This window comes from Danaus plexippus, chromosome 27 (assembly GCF_018135715.1).
Source record: "Danaus plexippus chromosome 27, MEX_DaPlex, whole genome shotgun sequence".
NCBI lineage: Eukaryota > Metazoa > Arthropoda > Insecta > Lepidoptera > Nymphalidae > Danaus > Danaus plexippus.
Window position 1 is genome coordinate 3,769,343 of NC_083555.1, and position 25,967 is coordinate 3,795,309.

Below are 25,967 nucleotides of genomic sequence, written 5' to 3' on the forward strand. Positions count from 1 at the left end.
CAGCGCCATCTGTTGTCAGTTTAGTAACAACTTTGATTAAATGTCTGTTACATAAATTAACTTTACATCTTTGTATTGCCCTGTGACCGTTTGATATACTATTTTATAAAATACAAACCATTGCCTGCGACTTTGTCTGAATATTAACCCTTGAGATACTTGTCCTTATCTTCATGAGATCCTAAGTCAATGAAATCAGATCTCCCCAGGAACAACGTATTTTCTATTAAAAAAAAAAATACTTTGTAAATGAGACTATAATTAAAGAACTAATAGTATAATAAAAGTAGTGTCCTATCGATAACTACCTTCTTTTCGAAGTCGTTCAAAAAATTATCCAAGTTATTCCTTATAACGTACGGTACATGTTTGTGAAATTTCGGTCAAAATCGATCCAGCTATTAGCCGGAACAAACAGACAGACAGATAAAGATATATATAAAAAAATCACCTTCCATATATGTAGACATCATATATACTATCGGATAACTATATATGTACACGTTAATAAGATTTGCACGGAAACATAAAAATATTGAATGTTATATGGTATCATTTTAAATGTAACCTTATATGAAGGTCGCGGAGAATTCGGTGACGTGATGCTGGCGAAGATAGATCTCGCTCAGATAAAGAAGCTGCGGAACAAGGAAGACGAGTCGGAGAGCGTCATGCAGCCCGTGCTGGTGAAGGCGCTCACCACCAAGGACAACGTGAGTTGAAACTGACGCCTTTCACCTAATAGGGACCATAACTACAAATAAATTACTCCCACTTGGTTCTGTTTAAAGTATACAGGAAATATATATATAACGTATCCAGGTCCAGCTATCAGAGTTCCGTCGTCAACTGGACCTGTTCAGCCGCGTCCGGGACGAGCACATCTCCAGGCTCCTGGGACTGTGCACGGCCGATGAACCGCACTACATGCTATTAGAGCACACGGACTGGGTATGTGTGACACATATTATATAACCTATATACATTGTTACAAGTGGCGCCATCTGCACTCATTATAATATACTATAATCCTTGAAATGGTTTTTGTGACTGATTATAATCAGTAGGCCAACCTGGAACCGAACAAATAAATACTCCAACCTTGATTACATAGACTCAAACCTGGCCCGCCGCCCGGAGACGAGTCATATATGATAGCACACGTATATTATACGAGTAATCATTGGCCCCTAAACCTACACCTGGGTCGCGAGCCCAGGCGCTGTTGAAGGTCCTCTCTCTGAAACGATGTACCCGGCGCCCGCACGGTGGATCCATGGAATGCTGAGAGGTTTCGTCTGATATTCAAACACATATATCAATCCTCTGTCCAGGGTGACCTGAAGACGTTTCTGATCGCGACTCGAACTCAAGAGGAAAACGAGGAGTACATAGCTCGAGTGGGCCCTGGCCACGGCCTGCCGCCCACGCCCACCAGCATCGAACCTCTCGCCCCCGCCCACAAAATGGCGCTGGCCGCTCACCTGGCCGCCGCGGCCAGCCGGCTGGCGCACAAGAGACTCACGCACAGGTGACTCATCACGACACAGGATAACTCATACGAAGATCGTTACTTCCTCATATATATATAGTTCAAAGTTTACTTTTCGTGCATTATCCTGAACCCTCGTCTCATCCCAGGGACATCGCTGCTCGGAACTGCCTCATCACGTCGTCTCTGACCCTCAAGCTGTCTCTGCCGGCTCTCACCAGAGGGCCTCACTCGCACGAGTACTACAAGATGCATGACACGGTATGTCGCTCAAACCCTTAGGATGCTTATAACATTTTCTAGGAGTTAGGAACTTATATGTTTTATTAAATTACTTTTTTTCTTGTTTTTATAGTCATTACATTTAAATTCACCGTATGGTTGGATATGTAGTTGAAGTTATTGATAATTAAAAGTTTGTGAACAGCGCCATCTATTGTCGGAATGTTAAAACTATTTCTTTGTAGGTGATCCCCCTCCGCTGGTTGCCCGTGGAAGCGGTCTTGGAGGACGAGTACTCCATCAAGTCCGATGTATATATGTATGGAGCAACTATATGGGAGGTGAGATTTATTTAGGTTATCCGTAAAAAATATATTTTTGTACTAATTAAAGATAAAGTCACTTAAAGGAATAATTTAGAATGATTATAACGTGTATCATAGCGACTGGATGTCATCTAACTGTTAAAATCATTGATACAGAGACTAGAATATTGCCATTCTAAAAAATTTACCCACCACGCATCAAAACGGCGTGATGGGCTACATTTAACACATCATATCACATTACAACTTGTGATTGTACTCATTAAATGTAATTTTAGTTTAAACCTAAATTCCTTATTTTTTATAATTTTTTTTTTTTTTGTTAAAAAAAAATGAAGACAAAAATTTTAATAACAGTTTTGACCAGTAAAGTATCTAATTTTTTATATAATTAAGTATCTTAATGTTAATGTTAGTGTGAGGGTAGTTTTAACTATTTGTTTCTACCCTCAGATATACACCAAAGCTGAGTTGCCGTTCGCTAAACTGAACGACAACTCGGTGCTGGAGCGTCTCAAGAGCGGCTCGCTCGACTGGAACGTCCCGGGGTCGATGCCCGACAAACTACAAGAGCTGTTGGTGAGTATTATTAAGATATAAGGAATAATCTATTTTACTTATTTACCAACTTTAATAACCTGTATTTGGTATATTTTCGTTGTATACTTTGGATATTACTGTGTATGGTCATTGTATTTTTTTTTTTGTTGACATCCCACGCAGGCTGTTTTTGATTTTGCACAAAATATAAATTTGTATCTGAATCTCAGAAACTTAGTCAACAATTGTCTTGAGTAAGATAAATTTATCGATTTTCGTTTCACTTTCACCAAATTGTCAGCTTCTTGACAATAGATGGCGCTGTTAAGCAACGAATAATATCGAGCACGTCTCGCTCAGCAGGCGCTCACTAATTAAATTGAAACTATTTTTCATACCATTTAGACAATTTTATATAAAATCCTAATATTATATATTTTCCAGAAACGCTGTTGGAGTAAGTCGCCCACAGATAGACCACAGTTTCCAGAAATCTTTGAAGAAGTCAACAACATGATAAAAGACTTGGCGGACAACAGTTCACAACATTCAGCCGAGCGTGAGAAGTAAACGGAGGCGTTAGGGCGCGTTCACACTGGCAAGAGGCGTTAGGGCGCGTTCACACAGCGATGAGAGGAACGAAGCGATTGAAGTAAAAAAAAAATTAACTCAAGCAACGACCTTGTATATAATTAGACTATTTCTTTAGACTCGAATTGAAAATCTGTCCAAAAATTATTAAGTTTCTTTGATATTAGATTTAAAAAAGGGTGTTAATGTATTAGTTTTTGAGAAATATGCTCACAAAAATACATACATTTATATACATTGCATAAAAAATTAACGCTTTTGTTATATAAATATATCCTTCATTGGACATGACCTCGCTTCCTCTCAGAACTTCCGGAACGCAAACCAATTAATTGATTTCAAGCTAAATTATAAATATTTTTCTTATGTCAGTGATTTTCAGAGATCTGAAATAAAAATAAAAAAAAATTAGTTTAAGATCAGTTCAAAGAGAGCGGAAAATTTTTGACTTTATTGGAAGCATGTTTAGGTTCATAGGATCTGTGAAAAAAAAAAAATTCTATAATATTAAGAAAAACAAAAAAAATCTATCAAAAATTAAAACATCTCGAGATGTGTTAAAATTAATTTTGTATTTTAGTGAACGCTAGAAGTTAAGGTTATTGTGTGTAAGAATTATAATATTAATTTAAATTAGGTCGCGGAACAGGACGGTTGTCGCGCGGCGTTTCAGAGGCATTTACTATGACTAGGGTTAGAGTAGTTTACACGCAGGAGTTTGCAGTTGATATTGAAATTAAATTTTTTTTGATCATTTAAAACATTAGAACAGGAAATAATCGTCAATTTTATTGCCAAAACAAAACTTGAGTTATATTTTACATAGAAAACTATCGGATAAGGCTTATACGTTAACATTATTATACAGATAATCTAAAATTACTTAGTTTGTAAGTGACTTGAGGTGAAAGCTATCATTATACAACTATGTATAAGTAAATATATGATAATTTGTTATATGTATGTGTGAATGATGGCTTTTGGATCAAATTTCTAATTTAAGTGATGAAACTGGAAGCTAAACGATACTGCCAATGTATATAATAAGTTAAGACTGATCTAGTGTGTTAGGAGCCCGCTGGCAGCCAACGCTGGCTCATAGCTCTAGTGAAGATACGTCCCATGGGAAACCAACATCGTCCGGATGCAATCGAAGTAGCTTACATTTAGGCATTCTATTGACTGTTTATTAATCTAGACTACACTTAGACCTAGAACCTAGCTTAGACTACAGTATGTCCTTAAGAATACTGTAACAAAAATTTTCCATTGCACTATAATTAAATTTTGTATTGGAAAAAGATATTTTTAATTATTTTGTTTATTATGAGTTTGTTTTTTTTTATTATTGTACATTATATTGATACCGGATAATGCATTTATAGGATAAGTTAGCGTTTAGGATTGACAAATCACTCGGTTCAAAGTTATGATAATTGTTTGTGTGATGGAAGTCGGCCAACCTCATTACTTCTTTGGCCAGTTTTAAATAATTCAGTATTTATTTTTATTGTAAGGCTAATGGCACATTGAATAACGTTAGCGGTCGGTTGCAAACCGGCCTTAAACTAGGTTTTGTACGTGTAGTGCCTGGATTTAGGTCACGTAGGTATAAGTTAGTGCACCTAAAATTTATATACTGCTTGGTAATTTTTTTACCAAAAAAATAATAATGACGTAATTGCTTTTTTTAGTTATTTCCGAGTTGGTATATACATTCTAGGTGTCCTATAGTGGATCAGTCAGTCATTAATTTTCTTGTCAATTTTTGTATGTAGCAACACTTGTATTGTGATGTCTGTGTGTCTGTCGTTTCGTATCGACCGGGTTCCGTTTGTGTCGAGGGTTCTCGTCAAGTCGTTTTAAGTGTCGGTGCTTTGTTTCAGTCTGTGAGATCACATCACGAGACCGCTCTCCTTCAGTTCTAGCGCGGTTCCGTTAACATTTGTGATAGCTTCTTCTTACTTTAGTACTCTTAGTGTTAAGGCGACTGTATTCGTGGAAGGAATTTTTTGCATTACGCGATTTTCAATAAACTATAATTAATATATACGTTATTTTATTTTGTAGAAAATAAGTTTTGCGTTTAAATTTGTGTTTGATGTGTTAAAAGTGATTTCCTATATTTGATGAGATGAATGGTCTTATTGAAGTGGAACTTATGCGACTTCCAATAAGGCTGAGGTAAACGTTTATTCTGAGTGAGAGAGAAAGATACACAAATGTAGAAAGTTGGAGAGAGAAAGAGAGAGAGAGAGTCGGTAGTTTCTAAGTACACGACGGTATTCTTACTATGTGTATTTAAGTTAATAAGGACAAAGGCGAAAGGTGATCCCGATATGTAGTGATGTAAAGTTTTGAACAGATTTTTGAATTTCCTATAAAAAAAAAAAAAACAAAATACAATCATAATTATAATTTTATTTGAATATTTTTTTACAATTCTCAGACCCAATAGAGACGATACGAGAGAATACTTTAAATGCAAAAAATAAAACAGTCTTAAACAAATACAGCGATTAGACAATTCATAGTGTTCTAGAAAAATCTAGCTCTCAAGGAATATTAAAGTAGATGATGGTTAAGTGAGCGGGTTTACTGATGAGGAGCCCGCGGCCTGGGTACATCACACACGGACCTTAACAACTGAGGCTCATACGACATTAAGTATTGGAGGAGGATTAAGTCGCGCGAGGCCCGAGCTTGCGGAGACAGGAAATGCCCTGGAAATAAAAGAAATATTTATATATATATATATATAATAAATAATAATAATTGTACGAAAATTTTTGTAATATATTTATATTATTCAGAAAATATAAATGTATGTATGTATATTCTGATAGATGGAGAGAGAGAGAGAGAGAGAGATAGTAAGAAAGAGAGGGAAGCAAAGTAACGTGTAGTTTGCACTACTAGTGTCGTTGAATTCACTAGTGCCTGCTACATATAACCCAGCGGCCGCTGGCTGCACCCACCTGTTCCATGTAGTCGCTCCTGGTGAGCCAGAAGTTGTCCCTGTTCTTGCACACCTCGGCCAGCACGGCGCCGCCGATGAACACCATGTCCTTACGGCGCGGCGGATCCTCAATACGGATCTTGAATTTCTGGATAACGATCGAACGAACGTGTCAAAAGTGTTAAGGCTGAGTCACTGTTTAATGCATCGGCTATCCGCTAGGAAAATGCCGTTGCAATCGCCCCAGCAGTTTAGTAGATTAGGCGTAACAAACAAACAGACAAAGATTACAAATATATGTACTTTTAGTAAAATGCGGTTATTTTAATTTGTATATATGTATCCGCAGACGTGTTACACTATATACTATATATATAGAATCTATTCTATGTATGTATGTGCGTTTGCGTATCTCCTAACCGCCAGCTTCTCCGAGTCGTTCCTCAGCACTCGCTCCAGGTACAGTTGCTTGATCTCCCTCTCGAGCCGCGAGGGCAGCCCCGGGTACATGGTGGAGCCCCCGGACAGCACGATGTGTTTGTACAACTCGTTCCTCATGTCTATGTCCGCCGCCTGTAACACAACCATGCTCTTTATCAACAATGTCTCACTAAACATTACCTAAAAGAGCGAAATTTGAATCGATTACTTCTGAAATATAGCGTTTCATTCTGAACATAGATGTATAGTGAATGGTGCAGGAACAAAACAAACACACACATACAGTGGATTATACACATATATGTGTGTGTATGTATGTGTGTGTACATGCGAGAGCGTGTGATGGGTGCTTGTGTGTGCGTGTGTGTGCGTGTGTGTGTATACTAAATCATGCTTTGATGTTTTTAAGAGCTTTGTTAACTTTATCATAAATAACTGAATGCCAAAATGTAATTTTCTCATATATATATACCTGTATAGTGTTGAAGACCAGTTCAGCGATCCCTTGACCCTCAACATTGATGAGGTGCGGCTGGAACAGGGCCTCGGGTGCTTCAAACCGTTCTCCCCCCACTTTGATGACCCTCCCGTCTGGTAACTGGGATTACATACACAAACATTCTCTTAAAAACAATATCATGGATGCCGGAAAAATTTTGTTTGTTGTCAAAACTATTAAAATTTAGTTAATATCAAAATATAATACTTATTAAATTATTAGAGGTTACAAAGAAAATATATATATATACCACGTATGGTTCAACGAGTACAGTGGTCTCCCAAGCCAGTCTCTGCTCCTGTTCCACGTTGTATCCTATGTAACATAGTTTCTCCTTCATCATGCGCACCGTCTCGAAGTCAGCCGAGTGATTGAAGGCATACCCTCTGAGGAGGAGCAGCTGGAAGAACATTTAACAGTATACTGTTACCGCTGGTCTATTACACATCATTCAGTCCCGAATATACTGTATAGGGTTGTATGCTAATAATACAACTACAATCCTAGGGAATCCTAGGTAATCCTAGGGAATCGGTACGTTGAGAACAACTAACCAAATCAATATGCTTCTATTCTTCTAGTTAAAACAGCTATATATATGTACCTTAATAAGGTAGCGTGTGATGTCCCTGCCAGCGATGTCCAGCCTGCGCGTGAGGTGCGGCAGAGCGAACTCCTCGTACACCGGACAGATGTGGGTCACTCCGTCACCTGGCGTTCAAGTTCATTGATAATAAATATAAGGACATCTAGTAAATAACGAAAATTTGTTTGGAGGCCATCCATAAAGTACGTCACACTTGTAACCCCTCCCCCCGCCCTTGTCACAGGTTGTCACATTTTAATAACGCACCCCCCCTACCCCTACTCCTGATGTGACGTCAAACGTTTTTTTAATTTATGTAGGTATTAAAAAAAATTCGTAACTTTTACAAATTTTTCCGTTTTCAGTATTTTGATGTGTCGTCACAAAACTATTGCCCCCCTTGTCACACGATATCCCACTTCGGTGATATAAGGGAAATAAGTATATAAGGGAAATTAGTATATAAGGGAAATAAGTATATAAGCGGAGTGAGTATATAAGCGGAGTGAGTATATAAGCGGAGTGAGTATATAAGCGGAGTGAGTATATAAGCGGAGTGAGTATATAAGGAGAGTAAGTATATAAGGAGAGTAAGTATATAAGCGGAGTAAGTATATAAGCGGAGTAAGTATATAAGGAGAGTAAGTATATAAGCGGAGTAAGTATATAAGCGGAGTAAGTATATAAGGAGAGTAAGTATATAAGCGGAGTAAGTATATAAGGAGAGTAAGTATATAAGCGGAGTAAGTATATAAGCGGAGTAAGTATATAAGGAGAGTAAGTATATAAGGAGAGTAAGTATATAAGCGGAGTAAGTATATAAGCGGAGTAAGTATATAAGGAGAGTAAGTATATAAGCGGAGTAAGTATATAAGCGGAGTAAGTATATAAGGAGAGTAAGTATATAAGGAGAGTAAGTATATAAGCGGAGGAAGTATATAAGGAGAGTAAGTATATAAGCGGAGTAAGTATATAAGGAGAGTAAGTATATAAGCGGAGTAAGTATATAAGCGGAGTAAGTATATAAGGAGAGTAAGTATATAAGGAGAGTAAGTATATAAGGAGAGTAAGTATATAAGCGGAGTAAGTATATAAGCGGAGTAAGTATATAAGGAGAGTAAGTATATAAGCGGAGTAAGTATATAAGCGGAGTAAGTATATAAGGAGAGTAAGTATATAAGGGGAGTAAGTATATAAGCGGAGTGAGTATATAAGCGGAGTGAGTATATAAGCGGAGTGAGTATATAAGCGGAGTGAGTATATAAGCGGAGTGAGTATATAAGCGGAGTGAGTATATAAGCGGAGTGAGTATATAAGCGGAGTAAGTATATAAGGGGAGTAAGTATATAAGGAGAGTAAGTATATAAGCGGAGTAAGTATATAAGGAGAGTAAGTATATAAGCGGAGTAAGTATATAAGGAGAGTAAGTATATAAGGAGAGTAAGTATATAAGGAGAGTAAGTATATAAGCGGAGGAAGTATATAAGCGGAGAAAGTATATAAGCGGAGTAAGTATATAAGCGGAGTAAGTATATAAGGAGAGTAAGTATATAAGGAGAGTAAGTATATAAGCGGAGTAAGTATATAAGGAGAGTAAGTATATAAGCGGAGGAAGTATATAAGCGGAGAAAGTATATAAGCGGAGTAAGTATATAAGGAGAGTAAGTATATAAGGAGAGTAAGTATATAAGCGGAGGAAGTATATAAGCGGAGAAAGTATATAAGCGGAGTAAGTATATAAGGAGAGTAAGTATATAAGGAGAGTAAGTATATAAGCGGAGGAAGTATATAAGGAGAGTAAGTATATAAGCGGAGGAAGTATATAAGGAGAGTAAGTATATAAGCGGAGTAAGTATATAAGGAGAGTAAGTATATAAGCGGAGGAAGTATATAAGCGGAGAAAGTATATAAGCGGAGTAAGTATATAAGGAGAGTAAGTATATAAGCGGAGTAAGTATATAAGGAGAGTAAGTATATAAGGAGAGTAAGTATATAAGCGGAGGAAGTATATAAGCGGAGAAAGTATATAAGCGGAGTAAGTATATAAGCGGAGTAAGTATATAAGCGGAGAAAGTATATAAGGAGAGTAAGTATATAAGGAGAGTAAGTATATAAGCGGAGTAAGTATATAAGCGGAGTAAGTATATAAGCGGAGAAAGTATATAAGGAGAGTAAGTATATAAGGAGAGTAAGTATATAAGCGGAGTAAGTATATAAGCGGAGTAAGTATATAAGCGGAGTAAGTATATAAGCGGAGTAAGTATATAAGCGGAGTAAGTATATAAGCGGAGTAAGTATATAAGGAGAGTAAGTATATAAGCGGAGTAAGTATATAAGCGGAGTAAGTATATAAGGAGAGTAAGTATATAAGCGGAGTAAGTATATAAGCGGAGTAAGTATATAAGGAGAGTAAGTATATAAGCGGAGTAAGTATATAAGCGGAGTAAGTATATAAGGAGAGTAAGTATATAAGCGGAGTAAGTATATAAGCGGAGTAAGTATATAAGCGGAGTAAGTATATAAGGAGAGTAAGTATATAAGGAGAGTAAGTATATAAGGAGAGTAAGTATATAAGCGGAGTAAGTATATAAGGAGAGTAAGTATATAAGCGGAGTAAGTATATAAGCGGAGTAAGTATATAAGGAGAGTAAGTATATAAGCGGAGTAAGTATATAAGCGGAGTAAGTATATAAGGAGAGTAAGTATATAAGCGGAGTAAGTATATAAGCGGAGTAAGTATATAAGGAGAGTAAGTATATAAGCGGAGTAAGTATATAAGGAGAGTAAGTATATAAGCGGAGTAAGTATATAAGCGGAGTAAGTATATAAGGAGAGTAAGTATATAAGCGGAGTAAGTATATAAGCGGAGTAAGTATATAAGCGGAGTAAGTATATAAGGAGAGTAAGTATATAAGCGGAGTAAGTATATAAGGAGAGTAAGTATATAAGCGGAGTAAGTATATAAGCGGAGTAAGTATATAAGCGGAGTAAGTATATAAGGAGAGTAAGTATATAAGCGGAGAAAGTATATAAGCGGAGAAAGTATATAAGGAGAGTAAGTATATAAGCGGAGTAAGTATATAAGGAGAGTAAGTATATAAGCGGAGTAAGTATATAAGGAGAGTAAGTATATAAGCGGAGTAAGTATATAAGGAGAGTAAGTATATAAGGAGGGTAAGTATATAAGCGGAGTAAGTATATAAGGGAAATTAGTATATAAGGGGAGTAAGTATATAAGGAGAATTGGTATAAGAGAGTATTGGTATATATAAGAATCTAGTAAACTAAATTGCCACTCTCGCTCATATAGAACATAATCGAGTGTCAAGCGGATCCTACAGGTGAAGGGTCAGGAACCAACCTGAGTCCACCACCACTCCCGATATCAGTCCCTGGGCGTACAGCGTGAGCACCGCTTGGATGGCTATGTAGGCGCTGTCGAAACCGTACTTCTCAAACATAACCTGGAACACATAATGTATACACTGTATCTTGTGAGTGCTACAGGTCTTGCAAGTGATAAGGAACCAAGAAAAAAACGGGTTGTGTAGAGTCCTGGGGGTGATCTGATTCATTTAGCTAGGATAGATTAATGATTTTGCAGTATATGAAAATATTGAGATGCTACCAAGTTATTTAGTTTCAAAGTGGCCAGTAGACAAAACAGCTTCGGGCAACACTGAGCTGGAGTAGAAGCAATATTGTCGCAACATGTTATATATGATTTTTACTTATTTATTATTGGGGTTCAAAATGCAATCAGACCTCAATCATTTTCTCTCTATTTTTAGTGGGGTTCATCGGTGGCTCGGTGAGCAGTATTTTGGTGTCCTTGGGGTCAATATTCATCTTGCTGGGACCAAATGTGTAATCCCAGACGTGACACATATCCTCCCAGTTTCTAACCACCTAAAATATGAAAACAGATAATTAAGAATATAGAATTTAAAAAAAATTATCTACACAGGCTACATTTGAAATTATCGTCTCTGGTATAGCATTCCAAAGACTTTGACATTTATACTATCAGGCCAATGGCAATTGAATTTTATTAACAAATTTTTCGTTCTATAGTTGCTACATATAAAATATTGAAAATACTTAAGTGTAAATAATATATATATTTTTTTAACCACAAACAAACATGCTCTAAAACATTTTTATGTAATTTTACATTTAAAAAATGTCTACATACTATTGAAACAATATTCTCATGTTGGGACGTTTTGGGAACAAGTGCATGATAATTAATTTTTGTACCACCCGGATATAACTTACGCCATTTTCCATGGGATAACTGACTTCGAGCATGGAACGCAGTTGAGACGCTTCATCTCCGACCATCAAATCCTGGAAACGGAGACCGAATAAAGACATACACTTCATTGTGACACACAAAATCGGTAATCAGCAAATTAAAACCAAAAGTCTATGTACATTATCTATCTGTTTGAAGCTATTAACCTTCAGTGCATAGCCCACCATGCTATAAATATGCAGGTTGGTGATAATGCGGTCACTATGCAAAATATAATAAGCCATCATTCTACCGCTGTTACCTGGACAACGTCCGGATCAAACGTCTGGTTAGCATGAAATGTCATTGTCATGTCTATATTATACAACACTTAATATATGTAATCAATACTTATTCGTGAGTACTCTAGTTTATATTTGAAATTAATGTAAAAAAATATAATTTTGATAGATATAATGATCTCAATTTCATTCATATTATATGTAGCGAGGACTTATATTTATTTTAGTCCAAATTTATGATACATTAACAAGAAGTGAGACACAAATTCTATTCAATACTAAGATATCTATGTTTATATCAAAAATAAAGGCGTTTACGAACTAAAGACAGACTGAGCTTAGTTTTCATGTCAATTGTAATGTATCGGTTTTAAAATTAATAATATGATTAAACAGGCACATTTAATGTGATTTTCTTTTCCCCAGTATTGTATAATATATAAAAAAATACAAAATTTTCTTTGTTCAGTAATATTTAGATGAAAAATATGTTGAATTAGTATTTGTAACAACACAAACACAACAAATAACACAAATATGTTAGGATTTTAATTAAAAATTAATTCATACTATAAAATGATGTCAGTTATTTATAAATAACAAATTCATTGTTAGTTTGTTTGTATGCGAAATAAAATGATGCATCAACATAATATAACAACACAATAAAACCAGGCAAATGTATTTGAGAACTTACTCCTATACACATATCCTGTAACATTAATAAGATTTTAATTTATCTTCATGACTAATTTATAGTTGTCTGTCAATAAATATCAAAGAATAATGGCAATAATTCACTATAAATACGTGGGCACCTCAATAAGTTTGGAGTCAACAACTTGATATTGATATTATTAGACCGATTGTTTCGTACCTTAACATCAATGTCTCCGATTTTATTTTCCGCTCTAATAATCGGCCGGCCGACCATTGACGGGAAAATGAACGCAGGGAAGTTGCTGCCGGCGTATCCGCATTTTACGAACTGAAATATTGACAGTGTTTAATGATGAATCAGTCGCTTATCATCACTTAGAAATTATAAACGTCCCGATGTTACCAAAACAGGTTTACTTACACCTGTGCCATTGTCACAAACGATAACTTTTCTTCCCTGATCATCCATTATTATATACTATCACTTAATATGTTTTTATAACTTAATATCTTTATTTTAAGTAATATTACTCATAAAGCAGCTACACCCCACACCAAGTAACGAATTGCTAGTTGCTACTTAAAACGTCACTGTCATATGTGATTTTTGTTGATGTAGGTATTTCTGGTTTTAGAGAGTGCGAATTTGGATAAATGGAAATAAATCTGGCGAAATCTATAAGAACACGCCACTAACTAAAAAGAAAGTATGATAATAAAAGAAAATTTTATAATACTCCAAAAAACGAAACATATGGTTTTTATTAAATTATAAAGAAGTAAATTTTAAGGATTTTTTTATGTAGTATCTTATAATTTTATTACGGAAACATTGAAAATAATAATAATTAATTCATTAATGAGATAAAAATAGGAGCAAGAAGAATTAAGGTTTTCACTAATCACGTTTGGTAAAACTTTAATGTGTACTGATGCAGGTGAAATAATTATAATAATATTTTAATATAATTTGAAATATTTTTTCCGACTTGTTATTTCATATTTTCTCAATATAAGAACAAGTAATAGAATAACCGTGGATGCTTAGTGTTAGTTCATAAAAACATTAAATCAAAAATGTTGTAGATAGGTACTACTTGCCGTCTGTCAGAAGTAAACGTCAAACTTGACGGATAAAAGTTTATTTTGTGTATGTTGAATAAAGTTGTGCTCATTCACGTGCTTCTAACGTATGATTAAAATATTTTTGTTCAATAGAAACTAAAATAAAACAAAATGAAGCACAAAAGATTCGAAGAGAACATTTTAGTGGACGAAGCGTATACGAATTACGGTAAAGTTGATAAAAATGCTGATGAAAAAAAAGGTTATGGTATAGCAAAACATTTCGCTGATACTCTAGAATACGCGGACAAAAAGAAATGGTATCAGCAGGTTCGTTTCAGGATTTCCTTTATCTGTTCCTTGCTATATTGGTAACTCCAAAGTAAGTATTAACTGTAATTACATCTGATAAATTATTAAATATTGCGCAGCTACCAGAAGAGCCTTCGACACAAGGATCGATAACGCAAGAAAAAATTGAAGAACTCCGTAAAGAAGCGAGTAGTGCTCTACATGGTGACACATTAGCTTATGAAACAAGTATGCTTATTTATTATAAAATAATGATACATTATGACTTTGTTTAATAGATTTAATTATTAACGTTTAGGTTTAAGACCAAAACACAATTAACATCCTCTTTATTTACAAGGGATGTAAATCAAAGTGTAGTTATGCTTTCTAGAATCAAGTAAAAGTGGTTCATCCGACCAACAGTGGGCTCGTACACTATTAACCAAAGGTACAATTGGAGACAGAGTGGCCGCAGCAACAATACTAATACAGGTTAAATATTCAGACTATTTCATCCGATCATTGTGTTTCTGAGAATTCATTTTAATTATATTTTCAATATTTCAGGACAATCCGCTGTATAATTTGACGGCATTGAGGAATTTAATCAATAATGTGAAGCCAGCTAAGAAGAAGGATGGCATAGTTATAATAGGTGAGATAACACTTCAAAATATAGGAAAAAGCTTACTTAGGAGTAACTTTAAAGTGTAAAAGTAGGTAAATGTTTTTTTTTTTGGGAAAAATATCAATTACAAACTTTTAATGAAATCTCTGTTTTTTATGTTTGTTAGTGACAACTTAAACAAAATATGTCTATTATTTTGAAAGAATGTTCTCACTATGTAAGTTAATATAAAAATTAGGAAAACCCTTTATATCATGTAATTATTCTAGACTTTTAATTGATGATGATAAGCAGTGTAGTATGAAGAACAAGATTTTATTTCATCTCTATCGAGCAATCTTTGATGCAAGACATGTTTAAATATGTAGTCGTAGATAAAGTCTTTTCAGTGTACTGACATTTCATCGGGAGAATTGATGGAATATCGGTACAGTGTAGATTATTCCATAGCTTTCCTGTTTCCAAATTGACATCCCTTCCTCATAATAACTCAATAAAACTCGTAATATGTGTATTGCTAAAGAGCAGGACTGATTGACAGAACCTCATATAATAAAGTGATCGACCTAAGTTACGCTTGACATATAATTTAACAATACCGACCAAGCATATATATATGACAGATGCTGTATCGGAACTGTTAGTATCAGAGCTGCTCATCCCTGACACCAAGCTGCGCACCTTCCAGCAGCATCCTCTACATGTCATCGATGAAATCACATCGGGCAACAAACAGGCAAGACGGAATGTTCTAAAACTATGGTACTATGAAGATCAACTTAAAGAGTTGTACGGAAGTAAGTATTACAATACGTAGATTATATTTTCTTATATTATTTGTTGCTGTATATATATTAAGTTTTTAAAACAATTATCTTTATAAACAGCATGTGTTGTTAGGCCAACTCACATACACACAATCTTTTTTAATTCATTTCACTATGGATTGTTGATGATGTCTGTAACATTAGCCAGTGAATAATATAATTATGATTTAAATGTAAAAAAAAACATGAATATATATATTTTTTTCTAATGAAAGATCCATAATCACGCATATTTGTAGAAATTTCTAGAAAAAACGAAATTTTAATTTTTAATTCGTGCATATATAACTAGATACTGATCTTGGTAATCCTTGCAGCTTATGTGGAAGCATTAAACAAGTTTGCTCATGACACAGTGGACGCTAATAAGGAAAAGTCTATCAGTGCCATGTCTTACCTCTTGATGCATCATCCGGAGAGAGAAAAGGTAGAGAAAACTAACATACTGACACACACACACACATATATATGTCGCACCTATACATATATCTTAGAAATAATTAAATATGGTTTAACCCAAGCTTTTCTACTATACAGAGAAAAATTCTTTAAGTATTTAATACACAGACAATAAGAGTACATATATTATGTTTTGTATGTATATAGTTATTAATGAATATCCATTGACATTAATAATATATGTAAATATATATATATTCAATTGTTTTTCAGATGCTCCTAACTAATATAATAAATAAACTCGGCGATCCGAGCCAAACGGTGGCATCGAAAGTGATCTACCATCTCTGTCAACTTCTATACAACCATCCGAATATGAAATCTGTTGTTTTAGCTGAGATAGAGAAAATGTTGTTCAGGTAAACTTTATCAGCCTGTAGAATGAGGTTTGTCAAATAATGTCATAGTTTGATACCAGACTTATAATATTTTTATATCAAACTGGTATTATGTTTAGAATATTTTAAAAGACATATACTATGTATGGTCATGTACTTATTAAGATATTTAATTTAACAAACATTAAATAGTATATCAAAAATACTCATAATTTAAAGTTATAATGGTACAATAATGTAACATAATATAAAGTAACATAGAAATATATTTTTCATACAAACCAGCATATGTATACACAGTTCAGTTAAGTAAGTAAACTAATTAAGTATATTAACATAGTATATGTATATTACAGATCAAACATATCCCCACGCGCTCAATACTATGGAGTGTGTTTCTTGAACCAGTTCTTCCTTGGTAAGGATGACAGTCGGATAGCTGAGAACTTGATCAGAATATACTTCTCATTCTTCAAGGCTTCTATCAAGAAGGTAATATATGTATACATACATATGTTATTTAGTACTATATGTAAACATTTGTGTTTTTAAGTCATATCATGCAAGGAGTTTCTATGTCCTTATCTATAGGAAGCCATGATAATATGACGGTTTTTTTTAACTATGGATTGTAATTGAATATTTATAAACTATTGATTTAAGAATAACCTCAGTTAAGGTCAATCAAAATCGGTGCAGCCGTTTAAGAGGTCAGACAGCACAAACAGACGGATATAAGAAAATAATAATTAGGCTTTGCTATATGTACTGTATTATCCTTATGCATTCAGTAAGCAGTGTTTATAATGTAACAGTCAGCATATAGAATTATATATATTTAGTATTCTAACTAAATCATTAAAAAATTTAGTTTTCTCTTAAAGCCAGTACTTTTAAATAACAAATAAACTCTTAACCAGAACAAACTAATTATTACCTTAAACCAATAGACCTTTAATAAAATTTAATATACAAACACACAAATAACTTAGACAGATACTTTCCCGCGTAAAAGTGAACAAAACAAATGTCATCACTCAAACGTCACTTCGGTTGCGTTCAGGAATTTAAAGGTTCGGTTCAAATTAAATGTGTGTTCCCTAAATATATATATATATTTAATCTGAACCAATAACAAAGTAATTGTATAAGTATGTATAGTATAAATATAATTTTATCAGGGTGAAATAGATTCTCGTCTCATGTCAGCTATCCTGACGGGTGTGAAGCGAGCCTATCCCTTTGCTGACAGGGAGCGGTTGGTTGAGGCCTCCCAGCATGTAGACGCTGTGCACAGACTGGTCCACCTGGCCAACATCAACGTGGCGATACATGCACTGGCCTTGCTGTATCACATCAGTGATGCTAACAAAGGGACATCTGACAGGTACGGAGATTTTAAATATATATACATATATTAAAAAAATTAAATAGTGTTATAAAAATATTTTAAAAGTAGGATAAAGTAATATATTTTTTATACTTTCACATATATATCATTGTGATAAGAATTTATTAGGATTTGTCAACTCATAATATAACCTTATGTTTCAGATACTACACAGCCTTGTACCGGAAACTGACAAATTCCAATATATTCAATACTACCCACTCTGCATTGTTCTTCTCTCTCATATACAAGTCGTTGAAGCAGGACAAGGATATAGACCGGGTGACGTCATTCATCAAGAGATTATTACAGTTGTCCTGCTACATGAGCCCTGGCCAGGCTTGCGGAATGCTCTTCCTCATCTCGCAAGTATTGAAGAGTGATGATAAGAGAGAGGCTGTAAAACTGGTCTTTACTGAGATTAAAGAGGTATATATATATAATATGTAAATATAGGTACTAATTATAAATAACTGTCATTAATCGGTGACTTAAGAATGTTGTTTAGAGAGTCATTAATAATGTTTGGTAATTAATCTAACAGCGCTATCCATCGTCTGTGACACGTGACTTTATACAAGATACAAATTTGTACCATGCTGTGTTTTTAGGAATTTTTTGTATAAATTAACAGTTCCATACATTAATTTGATACAAAAGGTACATTACTGAAAAGTTTTACTAAAATCCGTTCAGTAGTTTCTGTTTATAAGAATAAGAAACATTCATACAGCATATTGCCATAGTTTAAATACTTTTAAACCTAATTATACCTCAGTAGGTAAATTAAAAGAGGTAAAATATTTATATTTTTATCATACTATAGTCTAAAATCTTCTACCAGGAAATTAAAGAAGAAAATGAAACTAAAAATAATGATGAAAATCCAGAAGAATTAATGCATTCAGAAGTTGAATTAGACGAGAGTAAGGAAGATGTCGAGGAAAATGTCAAACAGAAAAAAATTGATCTCTTAATAGGAGATAAGAAAGATTTATTAATGGGTTAGTTATAGAATTATATGTCTTATATAAATTTGTTAAAAAACATAAGATCTATATACATATATATCCAGTTCTCAGAACCTAGAATGAAAGTAATTTTAATCAAAATATTACAGATGATGAAGAAGAGACATATGTTGACCTCAAAATAGACGATGAAGGTAACATAAAGCCTAAGAAGAGGAATACGAACTCTGTGACTGGGTGGTTTCATGCTAGAGTTGACAAGAAAGATGTCCAAGAAAAAGACGTTGAGAAACAGTTGAAGAAAGCTATTAATATTGGAAAGGTTAGTTACAAATAGTATATTATAACTACGTACATACATATATATATATATATATATATATATATATATCATTTCATAAATGTACCTGTCTTAAAAATGTACTGTATAGTTAACTGCCTTAAAGAGTTTTTAACTAAAACTACTACTACTACTTTCCTGCGTAAAATTGAACTAAACAAATGTCATCAATTTAACGTCACTTAGGGTGCGTTCCGAAGTTTTTAATTTAAGTTCAGATTAAACGTGTGTTCCCTAAAGAATAAGGATTTCAACAGCACATATTAATAGTGATATTGTTGTAATTAATTTCTAATGAAAAAATATTTTCTTTCAGACGATAACCAGTTATAGTCCACTGTGCCGTGACCCTCGTTTCACCGGAGCACACCTGACGGCGATGGCTGAACTGACTATGCTGATGAAACATCATCATCCGAGTGTCAAGATGTTTGCTGAAAAATTACTGAATAGTATGTCATTTTTTTATAATATATATGTTGGGAAATATTCTGTCCGGCCAACATTGGAATTAAAAAAAAATTTAAAGGGACTAGACATATCAAAATTAAAAAAGATTTGATTCATATTTCTATTTTTTTTTTGTTGAATAAGCCAAAGATAATTAGCAACCAAAAAAATGTAAGTAAAATCAAAAATCTTAATCATTTATAATTATGTCAACTTGTTATCTATGTCCACAGATCAAATAATCCAATACGGCGGTGACCCTTTGAAGGACTTTTCCGGCATCCGTTTCCTGGATAGATTCGTGTTCAAGAATCCAAAGAAACGTGCCGAGGTCACTGATGGGGAGGTCAAAAAGGTTAAGGGGTCACATCCGAAGTTCGCTGTTAGAAAGAATTATACAGCTAAAGGTATTTTAGCAATGATTTTTCATCACCAGCACTGCCTTCGGTTATATAGGGTATCATAATTAATGTACATATGACTAGCTGTAATCAGTTACTATTATAAATCTACCCACATAATAAAGGAGGCTATAAATAATTTTATTTGCAGGCATCAGAAGTATCGCTGTCAATTCATCGGCATATTTGAATGAGGATGTCAAGAAAATTCCTGTCGATGAAAGATTCCTATATGAGTGAGAACATTTTCTTTATCAGTTAAAATAAAATTAATAGTATTCATTAAAATGTCTGAGTGTTGGACATTAAATGGATGGAACTATTCTGATACACCTACAACTAATGTGTAGTTAATCTTTTTTTAGCTCCATGAAAAATGCTTCAGTTTTGATGAAAACTGGTTATGATTAGTTTTAATACATTTTATTAAATTTAGGAGAGTTTTCTTTCTAGTGCTTTCTATGTAGATTTATGATTTAAATAAAAAAAAAGTCATTTAAATGAAACTAGTATTTATCGGATAAACTACGCGTGATTTAGACTCTCACATCTCGTCCGCCCGTGATCACGGTTGCTGAAAAGTAACCGAAACGTCGGGATTATGTAGTTTTTTAGAAAAATAAATCACGCGTAGTTTATCCGAAAAATACTAGTTTCATTTAAATCAAAAAAACTCGCGAAAATCTTAGATCTCATAAAAAAAAGTCCCTATTTAGTCCCTTACTAAGTTAAATCTAAATCTTTTAGTATTAGCCTAGCAAGATTATCTATAATAGTATAGCAGAGAGCATAAATTAATATATCTTAACTTTGTTCCAGTTTCCTTCAAAAGCGCCGAGCGGCTGCTGATAGTGATGAGGAGAGTGACAACGACTCGGTGACCAGCGAAGATTTTGAGACTTATTTGGATTCAGTCACTGGAACCAAAGCACAGGGTCGGTAAAATATATTGACTTTCTGAAAAACAATATTCAGTACAATGAATTTATTAAATTTAAACAAAACTATAAATGATATAAAATTAATAATTTTCAACTATCTAGATTTAAAACGAGAAATGTAATCTGAAAATAACACGAAAGAAAGATTTAAACACACAATCGATTAGTCTATCACACTAACTCTCATTACAAACAAATAAGTCCTGATCTACTCTGACAACTGCTTATATGTAGTTCGCCCCCTCCTATCCTCACATATTGCTACAATATATATATTAATATATAATTATATATATATATAATATTTTGGAAACTCTATTCTCTGTCTGTATATCTATAACTAAAATAAGACTTCTAAAGACGCCACAATATGATAAATATAATAATAAACTATCATATAGATAAAGAAATTAATAAATAAATATCCCTTTCTTTCAATATATTATTTTTTTATTATTAGTTTAAATTATTAAATCTCACACTTACTTAATATATATTTTTTTTAATGACAAATAATATATGTTACTTGTATCTAAAAGCATTAAGAGATTTTAATTCCAAAAGTCAATCATTTCTTAAATTTCTATACATTCAACATATCATAATTCTGTATAAGAAAATATTTAATCAGTGTTGATTATAATGTGATAAAAATTTTCAGAATCCGATGAGGAATTAGATTATTTGGGTGAATTGGAGTCGAGTAAACAGAAACGATCGAAGAAAGTTGATGATGACAAAGATGAAGTGATGAGCGATGATCAAGATGAAGACGGTAAAGTATTGTCCTATAAATAATGTACTAACAACATAATGTAAATACATTAAAGGCAAATTCATCTTGCTTATACCATACATGTATATATAATCTTTATAAATTTTTAGACACAAGTATAATCTATGTAGTTTTTATTTTAGATGATAGCGATGGCGAACTCAATATATCCGGTGATGAAGATGAGCCAGTACTATCTGGAGACGAGGACGGTAATACATGCAATATACGGTTGCTATTCGTTAATAATTTAATATGTGAATTTTAATTATTTTATATTGTTTATAAATGTTGTGTTAGTTATATTTAGGTTGGCAATATGTACCTAGTCATACTAAGAATTTTTTATGACATATGTTAAATTTTTAATTTGAAACTAATATATATATAATAGACATTAAATAGAGACAGTGTTTATATATTAATAAAAATAATTCTCTAGTTAGTAATTTGACTTTTTTGTACAAAATATTAAACAAAATATCATCATACAATACAATTAAAGTAAATTTACCTCAGTATTCATTGTTTCTCTATAATCTCCTATTTTCTGTTCAGAACTTATGTTAGAAGACAGCGAAGAAGAAGATCAGATAGATATACCAGGAAAGAAGTCCAAAAAGGATGCTATTAAATTAAAAGGTAATGCCTACTTATTGTATGAAAACAAGCAAATAACACATGCATATATTATTTTAGTTAGTCCAGTAGAAAATTACAATAGTTACTTAAAACGCAAGAGCTAACTAAGTTAGCTATAAGTATAACCTTAAATTTAAATATGTTTAAAAATAGGTCACGAAAATCTTGGGTCACTGTTTGCATCGGCCGAAGAGTTCTCGACGCTTCTAGAAGAGACGGCTGCGAATAAAAAACAAGGTTCAAGCCAAGCGGTATCAAACACAGACAATTCAAGCACAAAACAACTAGCTTGGGAGGAAAAACGCGATAGATGGATCAAAGGATACAATAAGAAGATATTGGGACATAAGAGCAAGGGCAAAAAATTCAATAGCAAAAATAACAAAAATGTCAAAGGCACAAAAATGGCTGATAAAAATATTGGCGGGAAACGAAAAGGCGGAAAAACTGACAGCGCCGGCGGAAAGAAGAAGAAAACAAAATAATTGTTACATGTGTTGCGAATAAATAATAAACACTCGTCTTGTACTCGTTTTTTTTCTAATTAAATATAATGACTTCTTATTGGATCCATATTTACCTTAAAATAGAATAATTACATATATATATGCAATAATGACTCATTAGACATTTGTAATTTAAATTAACAGGTTCATCTAAGCCCTGTTTAATTAAAAGTTTTATAAAAGCCATAATGTAATACCTGAATGTGTACCTGAACAGTACAGGGCTAGGGCTAGCTTCGAAAAATCTATTACTGCGACCTTGACATATAGAGTATTACAGGTGGCGCTGCGTATTCTATGCTGCGTTAAATGTTTTAAACGAAATTAAATCTTATTACACGTATATAAGGTTCATTTAATAATTGTTCAAGACACGTTTGACAGTTGCTAGCATGTACAGTGCACCCAACAGGTGTTGTTTTGAAACGTCAAATGATATGCAAGCAATTTTGAGCCGGACGCTAGAATTTAAACATGTTATTCAAACAAAATGATGTGATTTTTCATTAATAATGAATTAATATGTCACAAAGTGGGATCGTAAAGCTTGTTTTTTGTAATTGGTGTGTTATGGTTCGACAAATTTACTCGAGAGATATCACACAAGAAGAACAGACTACTTCGATGGCGATAGTTTGTTTGTTGACATTAGTACGTCATGCAGTTGTCTCGTGAAGCGCGGTAGAGCGCGGCTTCTCATATTAGATACATACATTTACATCTAAAATAAGCAGTGTTCTGTATAGAAAGAGTAATATTGTGATTTGTTGACATATTGAACATATTTACGTTGTACCTTGTTTGTGAATGAACAAAAAGAGCGGGCAAAAATCAGTGCAAGTGGCGATTGTAAGCTATTTATAGCCGGACCTATGGCGCGATAAAGTTGTTTTATGAGATTACCATATTCCTATGTGACAATGCAATGAAATAAGCATTCCAATTGGATTTTCTCTTTCTATACTATTGTTCGTGTCTCCATCTTGGATCTAATTCAATCGCTTCATAGAAAATTAAGGCGCCGAAACGAGTTTGACAGTTCACAGGCGCACACAAGCGCGATTCTAGATACACATGTGTGTGTAAATTGAGCAGTGATGTGAAATTCTTGCGCTTATCGATTAGCTAGATAATTTCAAGGGCATTATTGAATACCGACCATATAGAACACGGTACATCTTGTTTTATGTTATGCCAGATATCGGATTACCTTGTCGCGTATTATTCATGATATAAATAAATATGGAGTCCTCTCAAATCCTAAAAGAAACTGGGGACACGACGCGTAGCGCGTCAACGTCGAGCTCCAACCAGCTATTTATGTCTGAAAGCTTGGATTTACCAGACGATACATTCCGTATGAGTTTAGATTACATATCCGTAATTGGCGAAAACGTTACTATATGCGACAGGAAGACGTCGGTTGATAGTGACGCGAATAATTTAGTTATAGACACACTCACACCTTGTAATACACCCATCGAGACTAACAAAGATTTAACACAGTCAGAACCTCCACTTCAGGAAACGCCTAAAAGAGCTGAAGATGTAAAAACAAATAAATCATTATTAAAACTATCATTAACAAAGAATATAGACGATGGTTTTCTTAAGCCGTCTTCGGTAGCCGACATTATGTCTCCCGCGAAAATGCTTCAGTTCGAAGTGGATTTTGCGAAAAGTTCCACTCCGACTATGAAGAGAGCGGCGATTGATTTTAACTTCTTCGGCGAGAATAACTTCGAAGATTCTGACGACGAAACAAACGCTGGCTTTGAGGAAAAAGATCCCAAAATGTATAAAGAAACCCCAGTTATTGTCAAGGCTAACACCGTCCGACACCAAATCGAATACGGTAAGCGACCCATCTGTATGTTTCTCTAATATAATATGATTTAAATGTATTATTTTTTTATTTCAGGATGAGATTTACTTTGTTTTAAGTCGTATGAATCATGACGTTGACATTATAACGTTTAGAGGGACTTAATAAAAAGAGCGGGAAAAGAGCGTCTGTCACAATGACATGAAACGATTTTAAAATCATGAATATCTGTTTATATATGTATTGAATACGGAAGTTATATATCTGTTATGTAAAAACATTATCGAAATTGTTTTCACAGTACAGATAATTATAATTTCGCTATTGTTATATAAATGTTTTATATGTTATGAATGGTTAATTTCCTTCCTTAAATGTTATTAAATAGAAGCCAGCTAGTTCACGGGAGCGAGGTTCGAACCTTGACCACAATAGCGCTAGACCTACATCGGGGCCGCGCCCATTGAATCTGCACTAGTTATTGTCTAATAATTAAATTTTAATCATTGGATTTTCCAAATATATATGTACAATATAGCAATTCATGAGTAATTTGGTTATTTAGTCAACTTAAATACCTATTTTTTTTTTGTTAAATCAGTTTTGACGTGACAAAGATTCGATTAGATACTTTTAATTTTGAACCAACAGAGGTCAGTCAAGGTGCAACAAATTACGTCTACAAAATTGTGATTAGCATCGCCTCGCATTTATATTATGAAATTGGATGCAGCTATCTTGAATATCTGTGTCTGTTCCGCAGCATCCTTGTATCGTGTTCGGTACCGAAGTCAAGAATTGGATAAACTCAATCGATGTTAATATCGAAACAATGTTTTTTTTTCAATGTAAATAAATTTATAGCATATATATAAAAAGTACCCTTAAGAAATATCTCAGAAGTTATATATTTCACACAACATGCTATTTCTGTATACTAATTAACTGCATGGTCACACGGAATTCTATTAAGGCGATATTTGAGAAATATTTGTTACGAAATTCTTGATATTTTCGTAACTAATATAATATTTGTGAACAACACAAAGAAAAAAGGTTTTTGTTGTCAGCATATACTATACAGCCAATATCCGTTCCATACATTAAATTTTAATTTAATATATTTTTATACATTAATTATTTATCAAGCCCCGGAACCATCGATACGTGAATTTTCTAGAATATAAACTGTGAACGTGCGATAAGATTAGTCTCTACATTCTTATATATACAATAACATTAAACAATCAAACATATATC

The 25,967-nt window shown here is 33.6% G+C and overlaps 4 protein-coding genes across 6 annotated transcripts in view; 3 read left to right on the top strand and 1 right to left on the bottom strand.

The window, feature by feature from the left end:
- LOC116775699 (tyrosine-protein kinase-like otk) overlaps positions 1 to 5,221 on the top strand; it is a 31,290-nt gene extending 26,069 nt beyond the window's left edge. Inside the window, exons 12-18 of the mRNA XM_061525088.1 lie at positions 580 to 713; positions 823 to 951; positions 1,335 to 1,531; positions 1,642 to 1,753; positions 1,960 to 2,055; positions 2,494 to 2,619; positions 3,025 to 5,221. Of these exons, the coding sequence (XP_061381072.1) occupies positions 580 to 713; positions 823 to 951; positions 1,335 to 1,531; positions 1,642 to 1,753; positions 1,960 to 2,055; positions 2,494 to 2,619; positions 3,025 to 3,150 (920 nt within the window). The 3' untranslated portion in view covers positions 3,151 to 5,221. The remainder of the gene's footprint in view (positions 1 to 579; positions 714 to 822; positions 952 to 1,334; positions 1,532 to 1,641; positions 1,754 to 1,959; positions 2,056 to 2,493; positions 2,620 to 3,024) is intronic.
- Positions 5,222 to 5,572: 351 nt separating this feature from the next.
- On the bottom strand, positions 5,573 to 13,439 carry LOC116775710 (actin-related protein 2). 3 transcript variants are annotated; one of them, XM_061525089.1, is made up of 12 exons: positions 13,277 to 13,439; positions 13,073 to 13,183; positions 12,216 to 12,239; positions 11,935 to 12,006; positions 11,422 to 11,565; positions 11,018 to 11,120; positions 7,675 to 7,781; positions 7,321 to 7,470; positions 7,044 to 7,169; positions 6,551 to 6,703; positions 6,150 to 6,278; positions 5,573 to 5,894 (listed from the first exon to the last, which is right to left on the bottom strand). In XM_061525089.1, the coding sequence occupies exons 1-12, from the start codon at positions 13,322 to 13,324 to the stop codon at positions 5,853 to 5,855; spliced, it is 1,209 nt and encodes a 402-aa protein (XP_061381073.1). In that variant the 5' UTR covers positions 13,325 to 13,439; the 3' UTR covers positions 5,573 to 5,852. The 3 variants fall into 3 exon arrangements, with proteins under 3 accessions (XP_061381073.1, XP_061381074.1, XP_061381075.1); XM_061525090.1 differs by lacking the exon at positions 12,216 to 12,239 and adding an exon at positions 12,893 to 12,907; XM_061525091.1 differs by lacking the exon at positions 12,216 to 12,239 and having other exon boundaries at positions 13,277 to 13,438.
- A 550-nt stretch (positions 13,440 to 13,989) lies between these two features.
- LOC116775625 (CCAAT/enhancer-binding protein zeta) lies at positions 13,990 to 22,904 on the top strand. The gene is made up of 20 exons (XM_032668546.2): positions 13,990 to 14,250; positions 14,352 to 14,460; positions 14,606 to 14,706; positions 14,782 to 14,869; positions 15,466 to 15,639; positions 15,987 to 16,096; positions 16,342 to 16,487; positions 16,823 to 16,958; positions 17,648 to 17,853; positions 18,021 to 18,285; positions 18,701 to 18,860; positions 18,977 to 19,149; positions 19,484 to 19,619; positions 19,851 to 20,024; positions 20,170 to 20,254; positions 20,838 to 20,953; positions 21,621 to 21,734; positions 21,878 to 21,946; positions 22,293 to 22,376; positions 22,530 to 22,904. The coding sequence occupies exons 1-20, from the start codon at positions 14,092 to 14,094 to the stop codon at positions 22,859 to 22,861; spliced, it is 2,937 nt and encodes a 978-aa protein (XP_032524437.2). The 5' UTR covers positions 13,990 to 14,091; the 3' UTR covers positions 22,862 to 22,904.
- A 628-nt stretch (positions 22,905 to 23,532) lies between these two features.
- LOC116775706 (ribosomal protein S6 kinase alpha-4-like) overlaps positions 23,533 to 25,967 on the top strand; it is a 44,839-nt gene continuing 42,404 nt past the window's right edge. The window contains exon 1 of the mRNA XM_061525192.1: positions 23,533 to 24,737. Within this exon, the coding sequence (XP_061381176.1) occupies positions 24,125 to 24,737 (613 nt within the window). The 5' untranslated portion in view covers positions 23,533 to 24,124. The remainder of the gene's footprint in view (positions 24,738 to 25,967) is intronic.